This window comes from Choristoneura fumiferana, chromosome 10 (assembly GCF_025370935.1).
Source record: "Choristoneura fumiferana chromosome 10, NRCan_CFum_1, whole genome shotgun sequence".
Classification (NCBI taxonomy): Eukaryota; Metazoa; Arthropoda; class Insecta; order Lepidoptera; family Tortricidae; genus Choristoneura; species Choristoneura fumiferana.
Genome location: NC_133481.1, coordinates 7,001,029 through 7,025,125, shown reverse-complemented (window position 1 = coordinate 7,025,125; position 24,097 = coordinate 7,001,029). Strand labels below are relative to the sequence as shown.

The window sequence follows — 24,097 nt, the reverse complement described above, 5'->3', positions numbered from 1 at the left end:
GTCTGTGGTAGTATGTAGGTAACAACAGTAACTAATGTTATTGAATTACTGTATAAAATATACCTTTTTGATCGAGTTACCTAAAAAGCGAGATGCCAATGAATGCATTACGCCTAAATATGAAATTTGCCTAAAAAGTTGTTTGCCCTAAACGAGAGATGCCGGTGAAGCAGTATGCCTGAAGTGTGAAGTTGCCTAAAAAGCAGATTGTCTAAATTTAAATTACCTTTAATTTAGTTTGTCAGAAATACAAGATGACTGAGAAATCTGTTTGCCGTAAACGAGAGATGCCGACGACTTTAGGCAATCTGCTTTTTAAGTCAACTTCACACTTCAGGCATACTGCTTCACCGGCATCTCTCGTTTAGGGCAAACCGCTTTTTAGGTAACTCGATCAAAAAGGAAAGTATAGTACCTACTGTAATGAATTTCAAATTTGGAACAGCTGTCAAAATCAATACAATTTAAATGGGCCTCTATTCATGTAGATAGACACAACATTTTATCGATACAAAATGTCACTTTGGTATGTTTTTAAACATAAATCGTACGAAAATTTTATGTCGAGCGACTTAAGAATAAGGACCTTACTGATTTGTGTGTCTTAAAAAAAACATTCGTGATAGAGATTTGTCTTGCCGCGCCTGTTGTCATTTTATTTGTCGTCTTTTTTGCTGTGTTGTTGTTTTTGTTTAATGCGTAAAAAAAAAAATTCTTTATAATAATAATTTATGTGCTGAAAGCCTGTACGTACAGTACATATATGGTCTTAAAACAATTCTGAATGTCCTTTCGTTTATCGGTTTTAATTTATTTATTTATCATCATTATCAGCCGGAAGACGTCCACTGCTGAACAAAGGCGTCCCTAGGCCAATAAAGGCCCTTAGAACGCCACAATGAACGACAACTCGCCACTTGCATCTACCGGTTTCCCGCAACTCTCACGATGTCGTCAGTCCATCTGGTGGGAGGCCTGCCGACGCTTTGTCTTCTGGTTCGTTGGCCACTCGAGGACTTTTCTCCCCCAACGGATATCTATTCTTCGAGCGATGTAACCCGCCCATTGCCACTTCAACTTGCATATTTTTCCAGCTATGTCGGTGACTTTAATTCTTCGACGAATTTCCGTATTCCGGATTCTATCGCGCGAAGAAACTCCAAACTTAGCTCTCTGAGCCTCTCTAAAAGGCCAACAGTCAAGTAACACGTCTCAGCAGTGGCAACACACACTGGTCGAAGAGTCTAGTCTTCAGGCACTGTGGAATATTGGACGAGAAGATATCACGAAGTTTCCCGAACGCTACCCATCCGAGTTGGATTCTTCGGGCGACCTCTTTTCGAAGTTGGACCTACCCAATTGGACAACTTGTCCAAGATAAACATAGTGGTCAACTTCGAGTGTATCGTTCCCAACGACGACGGTGTGACATGGACATTTGACATGATTTTAGTCTCGTCCATGTTGATTTTAAGACCCACCTGTTGGGAGACGATATAGAGGTCACTGGGCATAGTATTGAGCTCCTCCAGCAACTCCACCATTATGACTATATCATCCGCAAACCGAAGGTGGGTGATGTACTCGCCGTTGATATTGATGCCGAACCTGTTCCAGTCCAAGAGCTTGAAAACTTTATTACTTTCGTTTAACACCTATGGATATATGTACTGGTAGAACAAGTCAGCAATGCAATGCAGGTAATTTGTCATCGGTTTCTGAACGAATCTGAATCTGAATGTGTGTAGATAAAATTATGTATGTAATTCTAGGCTTTAAAACACTCATGCGATCCTTTTATGAAACTCGGCTGCGCCTCGTTTTTAAGTCACACTCGTGTTGTAAGGACCCTTATTACGTAATAGTAAACTAATATACGAGCCCCAATGCAAAAGAGTTCGTCTACTAGTAAAACTGAAAGTAACGGTGGTTTAAAATTCAAATATAGATTAGTAATACTAGTTTAAGAGTGTAATAAAAAAATACTGGGTACATTATTACTTCATAATCTTTATTTCCATTACAGTATTAAATAATAAAAGTTCGGATACCGTAGTAATTCCCGCAAAATAATTCGTCTACCACTTAGTTGAATCTTCTTTACTACCAAAACTGCCTTAATTCTCAGCGGCATAGTAGCTATCAATTCTTCACATTCTTCTAGAGTTGTTGAAACTCAAGCCCAAAATGTTCTCTTTAAATTCTGTTTTTGATCTTAGAATATAAAATCTTGCGTAACTTTTTCCACCATAGGCTTTCAATAGGGAGACAAGTCTGAACTGTTCCGTCGAATCGCCGTCGCTACTCCATCGTAGCGATTTTTTAGAGCTAAGCCAGGCCATCGTCGTCTTTGCTGTAAGATAGGAAGCACCATCTTGTTGAAAAGTGAAGGCATTTTGATGTTTCAAATTCGAAATGGATGGCAGTAGACTCATTTCCAGAATGTTTTGGTATTTCATCTCATTAACAGTCCCTCCTACAAAATTAAGGCGACCCACACCTTGTGCTGATATGCAATCCCAAATCATTACAGAGCCAGGAACCTTCACCTTTGTCTTAATTCAAGCTGTATTAAATACTTCGTCTTTAGTTCAAATGTTTTTTTTTTCGTTCATGACCGATATATATATCAAATTTGGATTCGCCACACCATATTACTTGCCGCCACTGATCAGCAGTCCAGTTTAAGTGATCGAGAGCGAATTTCAATATTTTTTTTTCTGTAGTGCTGTGAGTAATATTTTTTCTTTAATTGTATAAAAATCATAACCCATTCTATTCAGACCTCTCTTTGCAGGTATCGACCGACACATCTTTCATAATCATATCACGCCATTTCACTGTAAGATTTGCTGCCTGGGCACGACGGATTTTCTTGATAATTCTCTTCAAGACCCTATTTTTAGCTGCACTCTTAATACGAGGGCGGCCCGGTCTCTTTAATAAAGAAGCTGTGCCGTTCTTTTGATGATTCTGGATGATTGACTGAATAATAGACCTATTCAGGGGTAAGTCTGTGGTGATTTGGTAAATATTTTTTCCACTATTACTACTAGAAATTTTATGTTTTCGCATTTCTTCAGGAATGGGTTTTCCACGACCCATATTGATCAAATAATTAATTAAACTAACGAATACTTACTTGGAACAAGTCTTTTTGAACCTTGTTACTTCTTTACTATCAAATAATATAGATTTTTAATATGAACCATATTTATTTTGCTATATAAAAACTTAACAAATAGTAGACGAACTATTTTGCATCAAATAAGAACTAGACGAACTGTTTTGCGTGAGCATTCGGAAAGTAATATATCCAGAATATGTATAATTTTAAAATAGTGATTATTTTATTAGTGCCCAATTAACGTCGTTTTGATGGAGTATTATACAATATAAATTTGTTTATAGAAGTCCATACTTCTGTAAAACAACAAATTGATATTTTATTTTTAGATAGGCTTCAAAATGAATGACTAGACGAACTCTTTTGCATTGGGGCTCGTACTAGAACATTTTCTTAAAGTATCGCAACGCGTCGCTTATATACTTACTACACGCCGTAAATGTCTTGTCATCATAAGAGCAATATGTCAGTTTATTTCCGACACAACACATGGTACAGTGCAAACACACATAATTATTATACGGGTTCCAACGAAGTCCAACACTCAGTCCAGTATAGCAGAGATGAGCTTACGCGAACTCTGGTGGGTGTTGCAGAATGGCTACCAAATGCATGGCCAACAAAAAACCGGCCAAGAGCGTGTCGGACACGCCCGAAATAGGGTTCCGTAGCCATTACGAAAAACTTAAGTAATATTTTTCTAAGGATTTCGTTTTTTGTACGGAATTTCCCAAGTTTAGGTATATTTTATACCTTAGGCTGCTATTTACTCTTAAACTACCAATAATTCTTAAGAAAACTTAACCGTTATAGTTTTCCTTGTAAGTTTGATATAGGGTATTTACTACAATCCTGATTTTTTTTAATAATTTCCACCCACCAGTTTAGATTTTAGAGAGGGGGGGGACGCTCGATTTTAATGAAAATTTGCACTACGTTGAATATTTTGCAAACCAATCACTGAATCGAAAAATCGTTTTCGCAACCCCCTAATGGTTTTTAAAGACCTATCCAACGATACCACGCACTAAAAGGTTGGATGAGAAAAAACACACCCCCACTTTACGTCTATGGGAGGTACTCTAAAAAAAATTTTTTTTAATTTTTTTATTGTACCATTTTGTCGGCATAATCTATACCTATAAAACAGTACCGCGCGGGTAAAAGCTAGTTTACATATATATTCGTGCAAAATTACAGCTTTCTAACATTGATAGTCATAAGTCATTGAAATTATAAGGGTTCCGTTTTTGCCATTTTGGCTACGAAACCCTAAAAACAGAGATGGCGGAATGACTCAGACCTATTTTAAAGGGGTTGCTCATTAATTTTAGATGTCGAGAAGAGAGGCCTTTGCATAGCCAGTGGGATAAATTATTTAAATAATAGATTGTTATTAAAAGAAGTCAGCGCGTCAGCTGTAAAAACAGAACAGACTTAATGGGCTCTGTGACTGTAACGCACGCGGGAGGATCTGATGTAGATAGCACGTTCCGTCTTACAATAGATGGTTTGCAATCATATTCTCCTTAAAAGCCGGCAGTATTCTGATATAGGTAACGTAGTTTCATCATTTCATCATCATCAATTCGATGTCACATTACAATAATATATATATATATATACAATTTGAAAGAATATTGCAAATTGCAAATATTAGATAAAGATCTGCACTATATATATACTGGCCGTAGGTTAAGACTGATTGTGTGCAGTGCAGATCTATATCTAATATTTGCAATCTTCTTTATTCCACACTAGAATATTACAAAAGTATGAATTTAAATACTTATTAACACATTCGCTAAGCGTAGGCTCGTAGCGCGTAGCAGCGTTTTTCCGCTTTGTAGCGAAAACTGCCTACGAACAGAGAACGCGCCTAGCGCCTAGCGGGTTCTTGACACTGAATGTGTTAATGCTGATTGCTTGTTTGCTGAGGTTCTTCATGTGGTCCAAAAGGTAAAAAAAAAATTCATTATTAACATGAAACTACCGTGAGACTCACTCATATTAAATATAATGACCCGGATAACTCACGTCTTAAATCGAGTTTAGCTCGACATGTTTCGGGCTAATCCGTAGCCCTTCAAAGGTGAAGGTATTTAATAATTCATTATTATTTCGGAAATCGGAAACTTTTAGAATAAAAGTAAGTTTCCTTAAAAAATATCTAAATGTCCTTAGCCATCTTGTAAATACAATATTAAAATCGACCGTCACTCGTCAGCCTTATTGTGATTATTTTTTTAGGTTGAGTCCCAATAAATATTTTTTGTATAGGATATTTTCAAGACACAAAAGTTTGTAAAAGGCATCGCTATGCACACGAGTTTGCTCAAATAGTTATTTATAATCACAAGGGAGCAAAATGTTGTATTTACGGCGAGGGCGTACATTGAATCCAGAATGTAGCGAAGAATTCTACAATAGACTCCTGAGCGTAATGAGGGATTCAAGTGTTAACACCCAAGATGAAAATAATTTTGCTCCCTAATGGCTCATACAACTAACTATTCAAACCGAGCATTAAGAAACTTGAAAAAAAAAAACTAAATATTATTAAAGAACAACCAGCATAGAAAAGGGCGTGGCTTCACAATTATCAACTTGAAAAAATGGCATTTGCAATAAAACACTTAAACAGAAAAGTTGCACTTTGCCTCTCGTCAGGGAGGAAAAGTTACTTTTCTGAAGGAGAGGTGTAAATTTCTTTTTTTTATATAATTTGGGCCTTTGAATATTACAAATAGCTGGTAACATCGCAATTTTAGATTACCTTTAATTTATCAGTAAATCGATTCCTTTTCAGTGGCGGGAGATATTCGTAAGGTGACCTGAATAATGAGAGAATCGTGAGTTGGATGGTCTTCAGATGCATCTCCTATACACAAGCTTCGCATGGAAAAAAATCACACGTCATGGAAAAAAATTTAGGCGACCTGGTGTAAATAGAGAAAAAGAGTTGTTACATCGCCATGCCACTGTTCCCTTTGGTATATTACGTGCCGTATTCATCACGTGCATAGGACGATTTTAACGTATTCGCTGTCTGACAGCCGGCGACCACACTTCTTCACATGATGCAAAATTGTTCTACAAAAGGTCATTGGGGTAATTGACACCATTAACATTAAAATTTAATCGGATTTTTAATAAGTAACTGTAAACTTTTATTTCAAGCTTTTATTCAACTTTACGTTTATGTTCTAGAAATTTGTCGCCTATTTTCGACCTCTTCCTGGCATTCAATTGTGCTGATATTTGGTAGTTAACGGCATCGACTTGAAACTACGGAAATGTAGTTTGATAACAATCCAAGTACAGTAACAACTAGAACAGTGAGCAAAAAAGATTGAATCAAAAATATTTATTAATAAAAACAATTTGTTTTAACCCATCGCGCAACCAACGACTTTTTCGAAACTAGTAACAAAAATTTACTTATCACGAGTACTTAGATACACGCCACTGTGGCGCGCAGGGCGTCCGACGGGTTAAACTACCGGTCAACAGTTTAAGTCACTCAGTGAAATTAGGTTTGCATTTAGGTTTTCAAATAAAGCACACACTTTGAATTTTAGACGTTTAATTGGGTCCATGACATCAAATAACAAAATAAAAAATTCTTCGAGGAATTGTGATATTGTTATTCGCACTTATGATGGGTTTAAAGAATATTGTTTGTATTGTCCGCAATTATTTGAAAAAACGGCCAAGAGCGTGTCGGACACGCCCAAGATAGGGTTCCGTAGCCATTACGAAAAAAATCATGTAATATTATGTGCGTTATAACACAATTAAAACACTTGCTACAGTACAGTCTTAAAATCTATTTACCAGAAAAAGAGCGTATTTTCACGGCACTTACGTCCTTTTGTTGAGAAGCGCAGTTTTTCGGCAATAACTCAAAAACGGTATATACGATCATGTTGAAACCAATTTTCATTGAATGTATTTATTAAGCGTTACCTTTCCATATTCTTTGGACAACCGGTTTACAAGATAGAGGGGGGGGGACAATTTTTGCTACTTTGGGAGCGATTATTTCCGGAAATCTTCACTTAATCAAAAAGTACAAACGGATGTTAGGTTTTTTTTGTAACAGCACAGAAAATTATTATTTATGGTATTGTGAATGCCAGTTAGTTCTGGATTTTGTACTTTCGGTCATTTTAAAATAGATATTTCGAGCTTCGGCGTATCAGTTATCGGTATTTTGTACATTCGGTATTCTGAATTTCGATGTGTTAAGCGTCGACATTTCAACTGGAGGTATTATGATTTTTCGGTATTATAATACATACCCCCCCGCAAAGCCGATCTGATTGTTGAAACTCGTGCTGTTATTGTAGCTCTGTCCAATGAAGGCTACACAATACGAAAATTGCTGAATAAATGAAGGTTTTCCAAACTGATGTCTCAAGTGTGAAACGAAAACGAGAAACCGGTCTTAATTCCAGTCGATTTCAGTCAGGTAGGCCGAAAGTCACGTCAAATCCGATAAATTTATTTGCGTCCAGAGCAAACGCCAATGAACTCGATAACTGCTCCAGAAATTCGCGAAGAACTCAACGCCAACCGAGATCAGCCAGTATCGGTTTCGACGGTGCAGCCGTTTCTGCGAAACTAGGCTAGGCTAGGCTAGTTAAAAGCTAAAAGGTCGTATTGCTGAAAAAAACCTTTGCTACATAAGCTGAATACGTATGGGTAAAAAGTTGCAATGGTCTCGAAAATACAAAGATTGTACATTTGTACGCCTGAGGCAGTGGTCTTTAAATTTATTTTCTGACCAATTAAAATTTTAGAGGGTCAGGGTCAATATATTCGACGACAAGTAGGCAGGCGAACGAAATGCAAAACTATGCGTGATGCTAACAGTGAAGCAGGGTGGAAAATCAGTTAAGTATGGTCTGGGGATGCTTTGCGGGTGACAAAGTTGGTGATCTCGTAAAAGTCAATGGCATAATGGATAAGAAACTGTATCATAATAACATTTTGCAACGGCACGCTTTTCAAACTGAAAAATTTGTAATAAAAGGCTATAAAATAATTACATAAATAAATGCGTTAAAACTTCATTCAACCGAAATCACAAAGTGAACTTAAACTTTTGACCGGTACGGTAATGTACTTTCTTTGAAATAAAAATAGTCAATTGAGTTGGACAATATATGTGATGTCACATGTCGCTGTTGCCATAAAAACACTATGGTGGAGTTTCATTTTGACACCTTATAAAAATAATGTCAATTGATCGGTGGTGTCAAATACCCCTACTGTTTCACGTTGAAAACTACTCAAGATGCGACGACAATGAAGTTGACGACGAAGGACTTAAAAAATATCTGTTAAGATTTTTGAAAAGAGAAGCACTAAAATAGTTTTTTTTTTCTACTTTGAGAGGCGTTTGCGCCAGCATGTGCAACAGGAGGTTAGTAAAAAAGTTTAGAGAAGCTAAAAATCATGCATTAATCTTCAGGTTTTAATTTACTAGCTAAATGATTAATTAACAGAACTAGAACCAAAAAAAAAGTAACATAGGGCGCTTAAATAAGAATTCAACAAATAAGGTATTTAAATGGAATTTTATTTCTAAATAGATTACTTATTTAATTTAATGTTTTTATAAATAAATCCGTGTCGGTCTTAAACTCTTCATCGGTCCACGAGACACGAGGTTTAATGAACGTAATTCATATCTATCTTAAAAGTAGTGTAATACATATACATATTATGCAATATCCTAAATATTCAAGTACTTATCTAAAATGACGAATGGCCCGATAAAGGGTTTTGAGTCCATTTTGAATTTATCTAGAGACAGCAGGTCTAAATTCCACATAACCAGAAGTATACAAATTACTGATTCAATACTTTTCTTGCACTTTGTACTACAAGTTAAGGGATATTAATTAAATTTAGCTTATTTCTTAATAAAACGTGATCATTACAACTCGAGTAGGTTCCAAGAGTCCAAAGTTAATTAGATATAATGATCAACTGCACATTGCTTGTTTCGTTCCATCCAAAGTCACTCCAGAACGATCTCACAGCACATCACAACACAATCCACACATACAAGACATATCAAGCAATATAACTTCAACATATTTAGAAATGAGAGTAGTCATAAATATCGCTATATTCTGAAAATTTTCAGTATTTCTATTTCAAATATATGGTTGTTTGACAAACTCGCAAAATTAGTCGTTCATAATTTAAAAAATACTCTATCAACAGATGTCATGGTTGAATTTTGTGCCATTTATTCGATGGAAAATACCCGGATACCAATCTAAATCATTTAAAACGCTTGTCCAGTTGTCGCCATTAAGGGACTCGCAGACATAAAAAAAATACAAATTAAGATAATCACCGAGAGTGAGTCATCGTTATCAAGTAAAAAAATCGAGTGGTGTTAAATTCACTCGGTAAACTTTAAGTCTGAACTTCTATCAAAACGCCACCAGGATGTCAACTTTTGCGAAAGCCAAAAATAACAAAATTTCGACTAAATAAAATTCTAAATTTTAGCAACGTTGTACCTTTACAGTTTGGAGAATAACGAAACGAAACCCATAAATACCAAAAATAATAAATACTTAAATATTTTCTTATCTCCCTTTAGATTTGAACTTTCACAGACAATACGTTATCGAATTTGAATTTTAGGGACCCAATGCAAATCTAGGTTTTCCCCTACTACGTTTTAAAAAGTGGACACCCTAGTCACATTAACTTGATAGCTATTTACATTACTAATCAAAACTTAAGGTGGTTAGTTGTTACAATTACTTAAAAGAGAAGTGATAAAAATGGTAATGATAGGTGTCCCTCGCTAAAAATCTCCGATTAAATTAAATAATAGTAACATAAAGATACCAGTTGCGGTGGTACTGTTTTAACATTTTTTGGGTTTGAATTAAGATCATAATTATAACTCTTGTGTCACGAGTGGTAAAGGATGTAGAAATTTAAGTTGCTTTTACTATTTAATTTAACCGAAGATAGTGCGCAATGGCGGTGATATAGATGTCACACGTTTCAGCGGTTCGAGCAGCTGCTTAGAATCGACGACGTTTGTTTGGAAAATCATCCATTTGGCGCGGTCCTTCCCATCCGCGGTTCTGCGGCATGTCATCATAACTTCGGTTGGGCATGTCGAACTGCTCTCTGAAGCCTCCACCATCCTAAGTGAGCAATCATAAACTTCCCAATAGTTTTCATTTTAAAACAATGCTTTTATAAAATAAAACGGAGTGATCAACTTTAAAGTTATTCCCGCCACGAGATCGATGCGTATTGCCAACGATAAATATTTTAAAAACACAAGCGTGTCCAAATATCTAAAACGTTTAATAGGAACTTAAATACTTGCATTACATTATAAAAACAGAAAAAGCTGATCGCGAATAATTTGGGTTACGCACAATTTAGTTAATGTATCGATAGACTCGATTTATCTAAAAAACTTTACATACTTTGTTTTCTTTAATATGCGCCTCGGGATTGTATTGTAAATAAATCATCAACATAATTATATTTCTTAATATCCGACAATTATCGGATAGTTAATTACGCGGTTGTTATTATCCAGCAATTAGCATGTTCTAAAAAGTACGTTTAAATATTACATTCCTCGTGTTTGGATAGACACAATCGCCGTGATGAAAAAAAAATACGCACAATATTAACCGCTTTTAAATACAATGTCAGTACATTAGACTTTACGCTAATATACAAGTAAGTATAGTATAATAATTATCCCCTGCAACCCTGGCTTTACATTTATTCGCTAATATAATGAAATTATTTAGTCAAATATTTCATATTTGTCATTTTCTCTTTTAAGTGGAAGGTAGCATGTAGTTTAGTTTAGATAAGGGGTAATTTTCATCATTAGTGTCTACGGGTCGCATACCGTACCTACTTTGTCTGCGACAGCAGTGGCGGACTAAGCCCGTCAGAGGCCCGGGGCGACAAAGTGGACTGAGGCCCCCCAGCTTTAAAAAAATATATGTATGTAGGTACTACTAAGCAAATTTTTAAAGTCTTGTTTAGGATTTGATCAGGGGAACGCAGAGGCATTTGGGGGGGCCCCAAGACCGGAGGCCCGGGGCGGGCCGCCCCTTCCGCCCCCCTGTTAGTCCACCACTGTGCGACAGGCCGCCCCATGACGGTAAATGAATTAATATGGAGAAAAACATGATGGACTTGCTGGAAGGAGAATATAAGGAAAGCGTAATGGGAAACAACATGAATATTATCCTATTTGGACTAAATAAGGAAGAAAAAGAATATTGTGTCGCGTGAAGATGTCAAATAGTCGGCCGAGTATCGAGCAGTGGCCGTTACTCAACCAAAAAGAGCGTTACCCTAAGTTTGAAGAAGTTGACTGTATGTGGTTGGCTAATCACTCATAACTTTTTTTACCGTTCGAGATTCCGGTTCGTTACAGCAAGTTATCATAATAACGTGTCAAAACAGATTATTCTCATGTCTAAAGCTCGAAATGACTTACGCCAACTTCTTCCGTGAGCTCTTAAAAAACCTTCGGATTTTAGAAGCATTCTTCGGGTATTGACGATGACACGCGATCGTGATATGCGGTTCTGTTCTGTTATCAACTTGCAAAACTTTTCAGTTACCGTAAAAAGTTATGTAATAGACCGGGAGATGGTGACACAAAATATTAGGTAATTTGTACCAGTATGGCGGTTCTTCCGGGGTCTAATACGGTATTTGACTACTCCTGAATTTGCCATGTCTTATATATTATTATAAAAATATAAGTATACAGAAAGTGTTTAGCGAAGAGAAAACATAAATCAGTTAAAAATTGGAATTATAGTGATTTTTTGAAAAATCTATATACCAACGCTTTTCTCTATGCAGCAAGTATGGCGCTACTAGCGTGTGACGTCACATGCCAGTATGTCTTTCTCTGTCTAATCTTGGATTTCAAACCTTTGTAACTTTGTTATTTGTAAAGGTAGCTTAAAATTTTGTTCTCTATTCGATAACAGGCAATGTAGTTTTAATCTATACATATAAAAAATAGTCAAATACCTACTGTATTACGGAATGACAAAAAAGAAAATGATGGTCATAGCGCTGGTACTGGCGGCCCAATCGCGTGGGAGTTAATCGAAAATGTCGGATAAATAACGAGTGTCGAACGATTTGTTCCACAAAAATGCTTGTATTTTAGTAGGCGGTAGCGTAATGCCCATACTTCTCCGGTGTCACTTACAGCCCGTCATACCGACGCAAATACAATAATTAAAAAAAAAACAATTCAACCATTAGTTCCAGGCTAATTTTTGCACAGCTAATCATCGTGAGTAGCCTTTCACGAAATACACCATGCCATACTTTTCTGGCGGTTCCAAATGGCCGATTTAAAGCTGCAATGGAGTATTTTTTTTTTTCGCAAAACGATTTGTACCAGTATTGCATTTGGATTTTTGGAAAGTATTTGATAAAATGTGACCGTTATAATATTTTCCAAACTTCTAGTAGGGGGAAAAAGTGCTGCCATATTTGAAAAACTTATTTATTCGACACGTTTTGAAAATACGACTGTAAAATATGTAAAAACATTTTTTACATCATCGAATCATTGTATTCTGTTCGTTTCTATGCAATTCTACCTAAAAAAATATATTCCAGATTGTAACCATGGGTCGCACGACAGTCGGACAGCGTAGATGAAAAAAAAATTTTTTTTGACTACCTATTAATATCAGTATGGAATTTGTATTTTTGGAAATTATATGATACAATGCGACCCTTATTATATTTGCTATACTTCTAGTAGAGGGAAAAAGTGGCGCCATACTTACGCCAAATCTTAGAATTTTGAAAAAATATTGTACACATTCGCCACCTCCCACAGGTATGGCATTATCAGACTTCTATTTATGATCATACAAAGAACTGTTAAAAAAAAATTAGGCTGGTACAAATCGTTCTGCAAAAAAAAATTTTACTCCTTTGCGGAGGTATGGCGGCCATTGGGAATCGTCGGAAAAGTATCGCAAGGTGATTTCCGTGAACGGCTACTCGACGATGATTAGCTGCGCAAAAATTAGCCTGGTACAAATGGTTGAATTGTTTTTTTTTTATTAATGTATTCGCGTCAGTATGGCGGCCTGTAAGTCACACCGGAGAAATATGGCATTACGCTAATAATATTACGCTTATTTATCTTTTTCTAATTTTAATACAATATGACTTCTTGTCATGACATGATACAAATAAAACAAAATTGGCATTTTCGAATTCTTCCATTGTTAATTTAAATAGAGAACACCCCGCCTTAACACACTACTTTTGTTTGGAAGTATATAGAGCTGTTATACTGTGTCTACTTCTCTTGGGTATATCAAATTATTTTCTTTGGCCTGCTTCGTTTAATATTTTTTAATGTACTTATCGAAATACTCGTTGCTTCTATTCGTAGTATTCGTATTCTTTCTTGAACCTCATTCAAATATGTACAATATTTAAATATTTGAAACTTTCAGAACTTTTTTGAAAAAATATGTTAATTATAATTACAAACAATTTCCCGTTATTGGCTATTTACAGAAATATCCTATTTAAGTTGACTCCCCAAAGAAATAAATTTTCGAAAAATAAACTAAATAAATAAGTAAGTGGTGGTTTTTACTGCTCTATATAAATCAATAAAAACACAACGAGTGCACTCTTCGCGTGATGGATTGCTACTAAGTACTACTAAGTCAAAAAGACAATTGTCATTTTCTACAACACGAATCGTTCCGAAACCCGAAGGTTTTTCTAAGAGCTCACGGATTGTAATTAATTTAGACTATCGCGTTTCAATTCTACCATTTCCCAAAATGTCACAAACTCAAATTAACTAGATACAAAAACTTCACATTGTCAATATATCTAAAACTCAGTATCTATGGAAATTATTTAAAATTATGTTGAAGTGTAGGTACAGTTTTTAAGCAATGAGTAAGTATTACATTATTTATCAATGGCATCCCAATTTTCTTCTTGTTACTATTTTTATTCTGTACAGTCGAAAATTCATTAAGTAAGACTGCTTGGAGGTACGAGTACCTACTGATGTTGTTACTGGCCACTTGAAAATGAAGTGCTTTAGAAAGATAAATAGTGACAAATACAATGAATTCCCCTAATAAAACCTGATAATTTTGTTGATTATACGCTTGTAAAGTTTTGTTGTATAGTATAGGCCAATAATGCTCATAAGGACAGTTTTTGTTTGATCGTTTACAAAAGCATAATAGTTATAAATTGCTAAACAGATAAACTAAACAAATTATTTACATATAAATACGTAACACTAACAATACTGCGTGGTTAAAATTTTAGGTATTATGAGACAGTGTCATTTTGATCTTACGGCCTGTCAGCAAAAGGTATTTTTGAATTTTCGTAATTATGAAACTAATGCATTTTCACTATCAGTCTGAATAATAATTCGGTATTTGAAGTTATTGTTTATTTTGCCAACTATAGGATTTGGATATCGGATGTAATGTGTAAATGTTATTATGACATTTTATTATATTGAAAATAAGTCAATTTGGGAATTTATGCATTTTGGAACTAAGACAATTTGAAATTTAGGGGCTGTTTCACCATCCATTGATTAGTGTTAACTGACGGTTAAATGTGATGCGGTCTCCGTCTATTCGAACAAAACAAATAGAGACGGCATCACATTTAATTGTCAGTTAACACGAATCAATGGATGGTGAAACAGCCCCTTAGTAAAATATGTAAATGGGCATTATGATATTTGGTGTAACGAAACGGAATTCCGTTTGACGGCAATAAATACAAAGGTACGGATCAAAGTCGAAGACCAATTCCATCCATTCACTAGGTGTAAGCAAATGACGGCTCTATTGCACCAACTTCGATGAGATGAAAACATTAGACAACAGAAAAAAATCCTTCGTTTTAATCTTTATTAGCCAATCTTCGTGCATGAATCAAGGAGTGGTTTGCTGCTTACACTGCAACTTACGGTAATTAATGTTGCACTTTATCAGGTAAGATAAATCACGGCCAGTTTCATGTAAAAAAAAATCAGACCTAGCATTAAATATATTATTGAATTATTAAATTCAGTACCTTGCCACATGATCCCTGGCCACATTTGCTGAAAGTAGCCGACATTGTGGTTATGGTTAACGAGTGGTGGATGATGCTTTTGAACTATTTTTTTTTTATTCCTTTGTGCGAGAAAAACAAAAGCAAGATTGTCTGTTATGGTAGGGAAAATGGCGTAGTTATTCACTTTCAATAAAATAGTCGGACACGAGAGTCAATAGTAACATGGTATTGACTCTCTGATAATGGCGAGATAATTTGGTCGCGTCTTACGTTTGTAAAGAAAAGATTTAAGAATTTATTTATACCTCATGTTAGGGAAAAATGACAAATATGATTTTTGAGTACTACATGATATCGTTATTACTTCGAAAAACAACTTATCACTAATCAATAAATCAATATGTAAGCACACCGATTGCATTACTTAGAAAAAATATTTTTATTTGAAATATGGGCTTTTCTACAAAGCCAGGTCAGATCTAAAGATATGTTTCTTCTAAAATTGATACACATACGACGAAATGAATCTATAAATTATTATTTTTAAAAACTGGCCTAGTTCAAGTCGGACCCATACACAGATATAACGTATTATTATGTATGAATGTATAACTCTTTCTTTATTGTTCATAAAACACAAAAACAATAGATTAGATTATATTTGTGTTATGTATGTATGTATTTATCTAAAACACTGAGCGTCAGTTAGGCATCATTAGCGCAGGTCCGACTTTCACATGGTTAGTTTTTGTTATAAATACGAGTTAGCACTTAATCATTAGGTACCAAATTTGATACTTGAGTGTATCATGGTTTTTAAGACCAATAAAAACAAAAGATTAAAAAACAAGCAAAACACTTTGACACAGGGTCACCTAGGGAATAGGAATAAGTACAGGGATTATTCCGATTTCACATTCGTCGACATAGCCCTGTAAAAGTAAGTACAGACAGACGGACAGGCAAAGGACATAGGCTTGGTATGTTTCGTCTGTATTAAATCAAAAATCTATTTTTTATAAATTCATCTAAAACCTGTTAATATAATTATTAATTAACGATTGAATGTTAATATCATTATAGGTCTTCTTATCACACTAGCGATTTGCGGGCGAGTTGAAAGCCAAGCGAGCGCGCAGCGAGTTCGCTGCGAGCGCGTAACGATTTCGCCGCGAGCGCGCAGCTTGGTGGTTGCGTATAGCGCCAAAAACGCCATAATGTAGACTCTCGTAAAATAATAATAGGGCGTCTTTGGCGCTATACGCAGCTAACTCGCTACGACATCGTTACGCGCGCTTGCGGCGATATCGTTGCTAGACATTAAGCTCTTTTCCCGCTTTTCTTTCACTAATCGTCACAAAGAAACAACTCAAAGATAAGATATACTTAATTGATCATTAAAGACCAAACCTTGATTCATCAATTACTAGAATGGATCTTCTCTGTCTTGAATTTAATAATTAATAGTCACTAAAACAGTTGGAAGACTGCCTTTTCTGTTTCAGTTTTTTGGTTTTAAGCCAATGCACAGGATGAATTAAATTTAATTAAATTTATTAATGCATATGTCAAAACCTGCATATATCTCTGTTATTTGCTAAAAACTTAAAATAAAAGGTGACACATAGTCATTCATAAAATCAGTTATTTTTTGCCGCAAGCACCCTTCCATTTAGGAAAAACACTGATCTAGTATCCTTAACTTTCTAATTATTTTAATCAGTTTCTTTTCTTCTATTTCATTTACTTCCTAAATAAACGCGCGTAGAAAAAAGTATCAAAGGCGCATCCGGCGAAATTTTGCTAGACAAGTTTGCCGCCCATGTGTGTGTAACCGTTTATTTAAGTCTTATTTCGATCTAAACACAGATATGTTGGTACTGAACTGATCTCAGAATACGACTAATGATAGGTACGTTGTTGATGGCGAAGGTTGCTGTTTCCTAGGAATCAAACTTCAATGAAAAATAAAAAAGATCATTTCTCATCATAACTTTACTGAGAAGTCAGTAAAATAATACCCATTTTAATTAAATTGCCATTGGAGAGAAATTCATACACATGGCCAGCAGTCTCAATTGGTTTTAACTGAGAGTTTAAAATAATTCAAAATTGCTGTTTTGTTATCAGTGGACGGTTACACTAAAACCAATACTAAGAAGGACAAGCCCAGGGATTTTTATATTATCTACAACTTTTGTAGCTGTTGACAGGTTAAAAGCTATCCTCAAGTGTTCAAAACGTATGAATTATTTTTTTGTGAAATCACTTTCTTAACTTAGATTGAATAATGGGAATCAGAAACAGTAAATCAGTACTGATGAAGTTCAGTCTTAACTAGCAGCAGCAGTTAAGAGAGCGTGAAGGCAAGACGTTTTATATACTGTATAATAATTCTTTATATACATTTTGTATAATTTAAACTTATGAAAAAAGTCAAACTAGCTAAAAAAGTGAAGTTGAAGTTAAGTTGAACTCGCGATGCAACAGCAATAGTTATATTTGTGGAACATTTTCCAAAAGGATAGTGTAAAGTAAGCTTACTCAAATCTTAATAAGTTTAATTTATGATCGTTCTCGATGTGATCATAAAACAAACAATCATGTCCTACACAGATAGGACAGCAGACGCCATTCCTCTCAGATACTTTAACTCAAAATAGTCACTCACCATGGGTTGCTGCTGGTCGAACATGCCCTGTTCTTGTCTGTCCAACATGGAGTTGAGGCGCTGAGCCTAAACAAACAAAAATATTTTGTTAGTTGTATAGTTTGAGTACCGCGAAACAAAAATTAAGAGTTCGAATATCCTCTTAGCATGATCACTCCTGCCTGAATGATGACCCCCAATATTAAAAGTTGATGTACTAAACATAACCGCTTACTTTCTCAACTTCGTATCTGGCCACAAAATTGCTTAAGAATCATCTTCATGTTAAGTATAATAGTGTTGATTTGTTGTTAGTTGTTGTTGTTGATACAATTTGGGTAGATAAGAGGTTGAGGAAGTAAGCGGTCGATGTTTTTAGACAAATGCAGAAAATCAGGCCCTTTATCAAGAAAACTTGCGGACATTTGAAGGCCTCCCGGGACTGGAGGCCCAGGGTGGGTTGTCCCGTCCACCCCACAATTAGTCCGCCACTGCTCCTATGTTGGAATAAGGTGGCCACAAATATCGGGACAGAATATTGAGACTCGTGAAATCCAGATACGAAAGATGGTTCTGGTGTGTGTGTGTAGGCGTACCTGCACGAAGAGTGTGTTTTCTTGTTGGCGGCGCCTCAGCTCGTCGTCCTGGTGGCGCATGCGCGTGGAGAGCTCCTCTTCCTGGCGCAACAGCTGCGCCCGCTCGGCCTCACGGCGCTCCTCGGCGGCGCGCTCGGCTTGCTCCCAGCTGCGCTTCTGGCGCTCGCGGTCCTGCTCGCGCTGACGCAGCTGCTCGCGCAACAACTCTGTCTCGTGCTCGTATCTGAATAAAACCCCAAAACGCGTGTTTGATTGTAATCAAACTGACCCGACATCAAACGGTATTTTTAGCCCCGTAGACCTATTCATATTTTATCAACATCGTTGTGTGCGTAAAAGTAACAGCCTGAAATGGTGCTGCCTAGTGTCTGTAGTTGTTTAAAGATACGAGCGAAAGTCACCCCACGCGGCGATAGTTATTTATTGCTCTTCACCGAGTTGTGCTGGACCTTGTCCTGATGCAACTGATCGCGCGCAAACCGAGGGCGGTTATTTACTCAAAACTTATCAATTCGTCAGGAACTAATGATACATACTATTCCATACCCCTCATGTTTTCTATTTGATAAAAGACAACTTTAGAGCGTGATCTATTATAAGACAAGGGTTCCGTCGGAAATCGATCGTATTAGTGGGCAGATGTTAGTGCTATCAGATTAGGACAGAACTAATTCTCATTTTAAGGGATGTGTTTGTTCTTTTTATCTGTTATTTTTCTTTGTTATTTATTTTTATTTGTGAATTTAATATATTTTACATACAATAAAGAGTTACACATGACATTACATAATAATAATATTAACATAAGATAAGTAAATAAAAAATCTTAGTATGAATTCCAACTTGGCCATTAATCTAAAATATCTTTAATTCCGTCATATTATATCTGTTTAATAATGATAATCATAAGTACCTTACAAATACCATTAGGTTTTATATTCAACAATGGAACCATAAATTAAACAGTCAACTAATTTGTTTAATCAGGTTACTTACAATTTACACAGATGTTGTTGCATTTTGTTACTCTTGTACTTGTATACTTGTGAACTTGAATTTCGCGATATTAATATTTTGAGAGTGGTCTTCCAATGGATACCATCTCATGTTGGGGTGGGAGGCAATGAAGAAGTTTATAGAGTGGCTAAGTTAGCAATAACGGATGGTATGTGTCTCTTGGATAAACCTTATGGTGCTGAGCTAATGCAATTAGCCAGGGAGAACTGTTTTGCAAAATGGCAGGAAATGTTTAATATTGTATCCTCGACTAAGGGCATTTGGTACGGCACCATAGAGAGTAAAATCTTCAAAGTACCCTGGTTTGATAATTCTAGCCTCCCCAGGGATCTTCTTGTGTGGGCTTTTCGTGTGCGGTCTGGTCACATTCCACTAAACAGTTATTTGAATTTGATGAGAGTTGTGCAATCACCTTCGTTCATGTATAGGTTGTAATAAGACTGAAGACCTAATTCACTTTCTTTTGGAATGTGATCAGAATAAGGACATCAGAGACAGGTATTTGGATGGTATGGGCTTGTTCAATGGAGGTGTAAATGTAATTCTGAGTCGACCGCTTTCAGAGGAAGCGATGCTGATTTACAGGTTCATTAGACAGGCCTTTGCATCCAGAGACGTGGCTTCAGTGCAACGGAGAGCGTAAAATTTGTAGTGTGGTGTATATAACTGAGGCTCCCCCCATGAGGCTGACATAGTCACATTCGGTGTACTAAAGCCTCGTTAAAATACTAGCTTATATATATATTTTAAGAGCCTTTATTTACCACTGCTAATATACTGAGCGGCAAAAAATCTGGCCCTCAAATGTATGCAGTAACAGGTAATTTTGTATGTAGAGTGGGCCAAATTATATGCCGCTGAGTATAGTATCAATATGTACTATAAATATATCAAAAATTATGAATTCTTGAATATTGTATACTCACTTAGCATACTCCATTTGAGCTTCAAGCTTCTCCTCCTCAGCAGAGAGCTCCTTTTTAAGGGCCTCCTCTTTCTGGCGATGCAGCTCGTGCAACTGCTTCCACCTTGTGCCATACTCATGCTCGAAGCTGTTCAACTCGGAGAAGCGTGGCCCATACTGCGCGCAAACATTAACCATGAACATGGAACGGCAATAGTACCAGGTTATCCATGCCGCTATATATTTGCGATATGTATTAATGATTATAGTTATTGTGGCACATTTAAGACAGTGACTTTTAATATAACATCAAGAAGAAACTTTCAGAATAAAAATTGAATAATTAGATATCCTTCTATGAAAACTTACTTCACGAGCTCGGAGGAATTCAGGATGTTTCTTTGGCAAATTCTTCTCTGGATAGCCATCAAATTCATCAGGCTCCTCAAAGCTTTCCACAATAACCGGACGCAAAGATCTAATAACAAAACAGTAAATAGAAGGTTTAAATATCAGAACAAAAGTAAAGGGATATTTATTTATTGAAAACAAATGCTTACGAAGTCAAGAAAAAGCACTTCTCAGTGCAGTTGCGAATAGCAGCCAAGGCACTGGGCTTTCGGGCATACTCTACGACACCCTCTCCCAGAGATTTCCCTCTCTCATCAACCTTTACATAAGCCCTTTCAATTTTGCCGAAAATTTCAAAAGCACGGTAAAGGAGTTCATTGGACACAAATGGAGGCAAATTCTTTACACGCACAGCACTGTTGTGAGGCGCGAATCTAACTCTCAGTGTTCTGCCATTCCTCATTTTACCGTCCAACTCGCGCTTAGCTTTTTCAGCATTTACCCTGTAATCCTATGAAAAAAAAATTAAATTATATTTACAATAAAAAAATTAGGGAATATGATTGTTTCAATCAGATTAAGTACTTTGTGAACTTACAACTTTAATAAATCCAAAGTTCTTTTCTTTGTTCACAAATAGTTCTGCTGTTTCCCCATAAGGAGCGAACAAAGCCTGAATTTCCTCTTCAGTCACATCTCCAGTTAAATTACCAATGTACAAACGGCTTCTGCCATTAAACTTGACCTCACTCTGGTCTAAGGGGGGTAAATCAACCAATGGACCAACCAGATCCTTCAACTTGTTGGCCAACATGTGTTCCTAAAAAAAGATCCAAATAAACAAAACAGAACATAACACATAAACAGGATCATTAGAATGTTTTTTGCACTATAACAAGTCATAGTTCCATAGTGGAAGAAGTTAAATGCATGTGAATTACATTGATATGGACCTCCGCAAAGTAACACCTGATTCAATAAATTATGTGAATTAAATATTCAACTAAATATTTATTATTTAACGAACAATAGCTGAAAAAATTACCTCTCTCTGCGCTGGTTGCTTCCCATCCATTAGAGAACCTCCTCTATTGTTGGGGCGCTGTTGATTGCGAGGAGGACCACCTTGACCCCCCTGTCCTCCAGGGCCACCATGTTTCTGCCCGAAAGGCTTGTTCCCTTGTCCATAATTACCACCCTGATTAAAATTACCTCCCTGATTAAAGTTACCACCATGTTTATTTCCTGGCCCACCTTGCCAGCCTCCCTGTTTGTTGCCTCCTCCAAAGTTGCCACCATTCATATTCTGTTTACAGAAAAAATATTTTGAAATGAGATTTAAATAAAATTTTATTTAATTTTGTTTTGTTTTAATTAGCAATACACTTGTCAAAAAAGATCTAAATTATTTGTTTTATTAACAACCTGCTTCACCAATGGCCCATCTATGATTGTTTGTTTTGTCCGGATAAACAGACAGTGTCACAGACCCTAAACATACTATTATAATGAGCCACATATTCCTCACCTTCTGCTGCATATTTTGATTAGCAGGTTTGGGCTGATCAACATCAATAACAGCTTTATCAACTTTGTCCTGTGATTCCACAGGCTTGGTTTGAATATTCATGAGAGGTTTGGGAGCTGGTTGCTGCTGGTTCTGTTGTGAAGGCTGGTTCTGCGGAGGCTTCTGCACATTCTGCACATTGGGCTGAGCAGGAGCCTCAGTCTTCTGCGGTTGAGCTTGCACAGGTTGAGCAGGCTGCTGCTGCTGCTGCTGCTGTGGTGGTTTCTCTGCAGCTTGCTGGGCTTGTTTAGGTGGCTACAGAATTTTACTTTTTTTAATTAAATTAATAATACTTAATTTAATTAGAATTTTACTATCGAACTTTCACACACTAATTATAAATAACATTACTTATTTACATTTTAAAGTCATGGAATCATTAATTAAATTGCCATGTGCACACTGGTAAATAAAATAAAGAATGCTTTACATAAGATATAGCCCTAAAGGCACCTTTTTAATAATCACATGAATAATAATTTCATAGTATTTCCATGAAATTATTATTCATGTGGCTATAGCCCCAAATAAATTAATTACCTATTTAATTACATACATTTAATTAGTAATGATTTAGTGTATTTTGTGGCAAAATTGTTAAATTTATGAATCATGGAGATAATTTCATGATCTGTACAGGTTATTTAGCAGAGAACTTTGAAGACGATTTTTATTTCTGGATCAATAATCCCCACAAATCCCACAATGTCACCCCCCAGTGAATTTAACAATCAACGTCACCTTTGCAGGTAAAAGTATCTTCGCACTGACCTCGTTACTGGGGCGTTGACCTCCTTGTCCCTGGTTAGGATTTCTCTGGTTAGGGCCGTTATTATCAAATCTCGTCTGCCGGAATCCACCTCGGTTGTTTCCCCGACGACCGCCCTGTCGTTGAGGTTGTGGTGGGCCTCCAAAACCTCGTTGATTACCGTAATGATTCATGGCGTGCATTTGCATTCTAAAAATTGTTAAGCAATTGGTACTTATGTAGAATTTTATTGAAGATTTGAGCTACAATATCGAAGTCACTGAAATGCTTTAACTTACTGCTTATTTCCTTCGATGAAAATAACTACTTTAGCAGAAAACCGTATATAATGTAAAATACTTTACTTTCCACTTCCACAATTATAGATATTATATAGTAGAACACCCAAAGCGTCGTCACTCACGCAATGAAATGAAGCGACGCAAGTAGAAAACAAAATGGCGGCGGGCGTGGTGCCGTGGATCCGTCCGGTGGATAGTATTGCCATGTGATACCGAGTCCATCCAAGAATCAGCTGGGCTACTACGAAACTCGTAACTCGAAGTTCGTGTCGTGCTGTCTCTCTGACACTTATACTGTTTAATACGAGAGCGAGAGGGACCGCACGACACGAACTTCGAATTTCGAGTTTCGTAGTAGCCCCCCAGTACCTAAAGGTGCGCTTACCCGGGCAATTTTTTGAGCAATAATTGCTCGGCAACACGAATGGATCAATCTGGAGAAATTAGTGGAGCGATATGCAGCAATTTCAAAAAAATGCGGCAATTGTTTCGGCAATAATGCTTCATGTCGCAGCAGGGCTTTTGAGTATTTATCTAGATAAATAAACACAAACTTCAAATCTGTGTAAATAAGCACTCAAAGCAGCAGGGCTACTAGAAAACTTGAAACTCAAAGTTCGCTCACGCAAGCCTACCTACCTAAACTATATACTTAACGGGCCGTTTACGCGCTTGTGCTGGTGTAAGCTTGCTGAAGCTTGGCTGGCAGGCG

The 24,097-nt window shown here is 36.4% G+C and overlaps 1 protein-coding gene across 3 annotated transcripts in view; it reads right to left on the bottom strand.

Annotated features, from left to right (window-relative positions):
* LOC141431971 (protein no-on-transient A-like) overlaps window positions 1–23,566 on the bottom strand; it is a 49,166-nt gene extending 25,600 nt beyond the window's left edge. For 2 of the 3 annotated variants that reach the window (XM_074093303.1, XM_074093302.1), the window contains exons 1-10: window positions 23,383–23,566; window positions 23,107–23,293; window positions 22,297–22,590; window positions 21,814–22,074; window positions 21,367–21,588; window positions 20,978–21,279; window positions 20,787–20,895; window positions 20,440–20,594; window positions 18,497–18,719; window positions 17,922–17,987 (exon numbers count right to left, since the gene is read on the bottom strand). In XM_074093303.1, coding sequence (XP_073949404.1) covers window positions 17,922–17,987; window positions 18,497–18,719; window positions 20,440–20,594; window positions 20,787–20,895; window positions 20,978–21,279; window positions 21,367–21,588; window positions 21,814–22,074; window positions 22,297–22,590; window positions 23,107–23,292 — 1,818 coding nt within the window. In that variant the 5' untranslated portion in view covers window position 23,293; window positions 23,383–23,566. Of the gene's footprint in view, window positions 1–8,693; window positions 10,318–17,921; window positions 17,988–18,496; window positions 18,720–20,439; window positions 20,595–20,786; window positions 20,896–20,977; window positions 21,280–21,366; window positions 21,589–21,813; window positions 22,075–22,296; window positions 22,591–23,106; window positions 23,294–23,382 lie in introns of those variants that run through there. The other variant, XM_074093301.1, reaches the window with a different exon arrangement.
* Window positions 23,567–24,097: the final 531 nt, after the last annotated feature.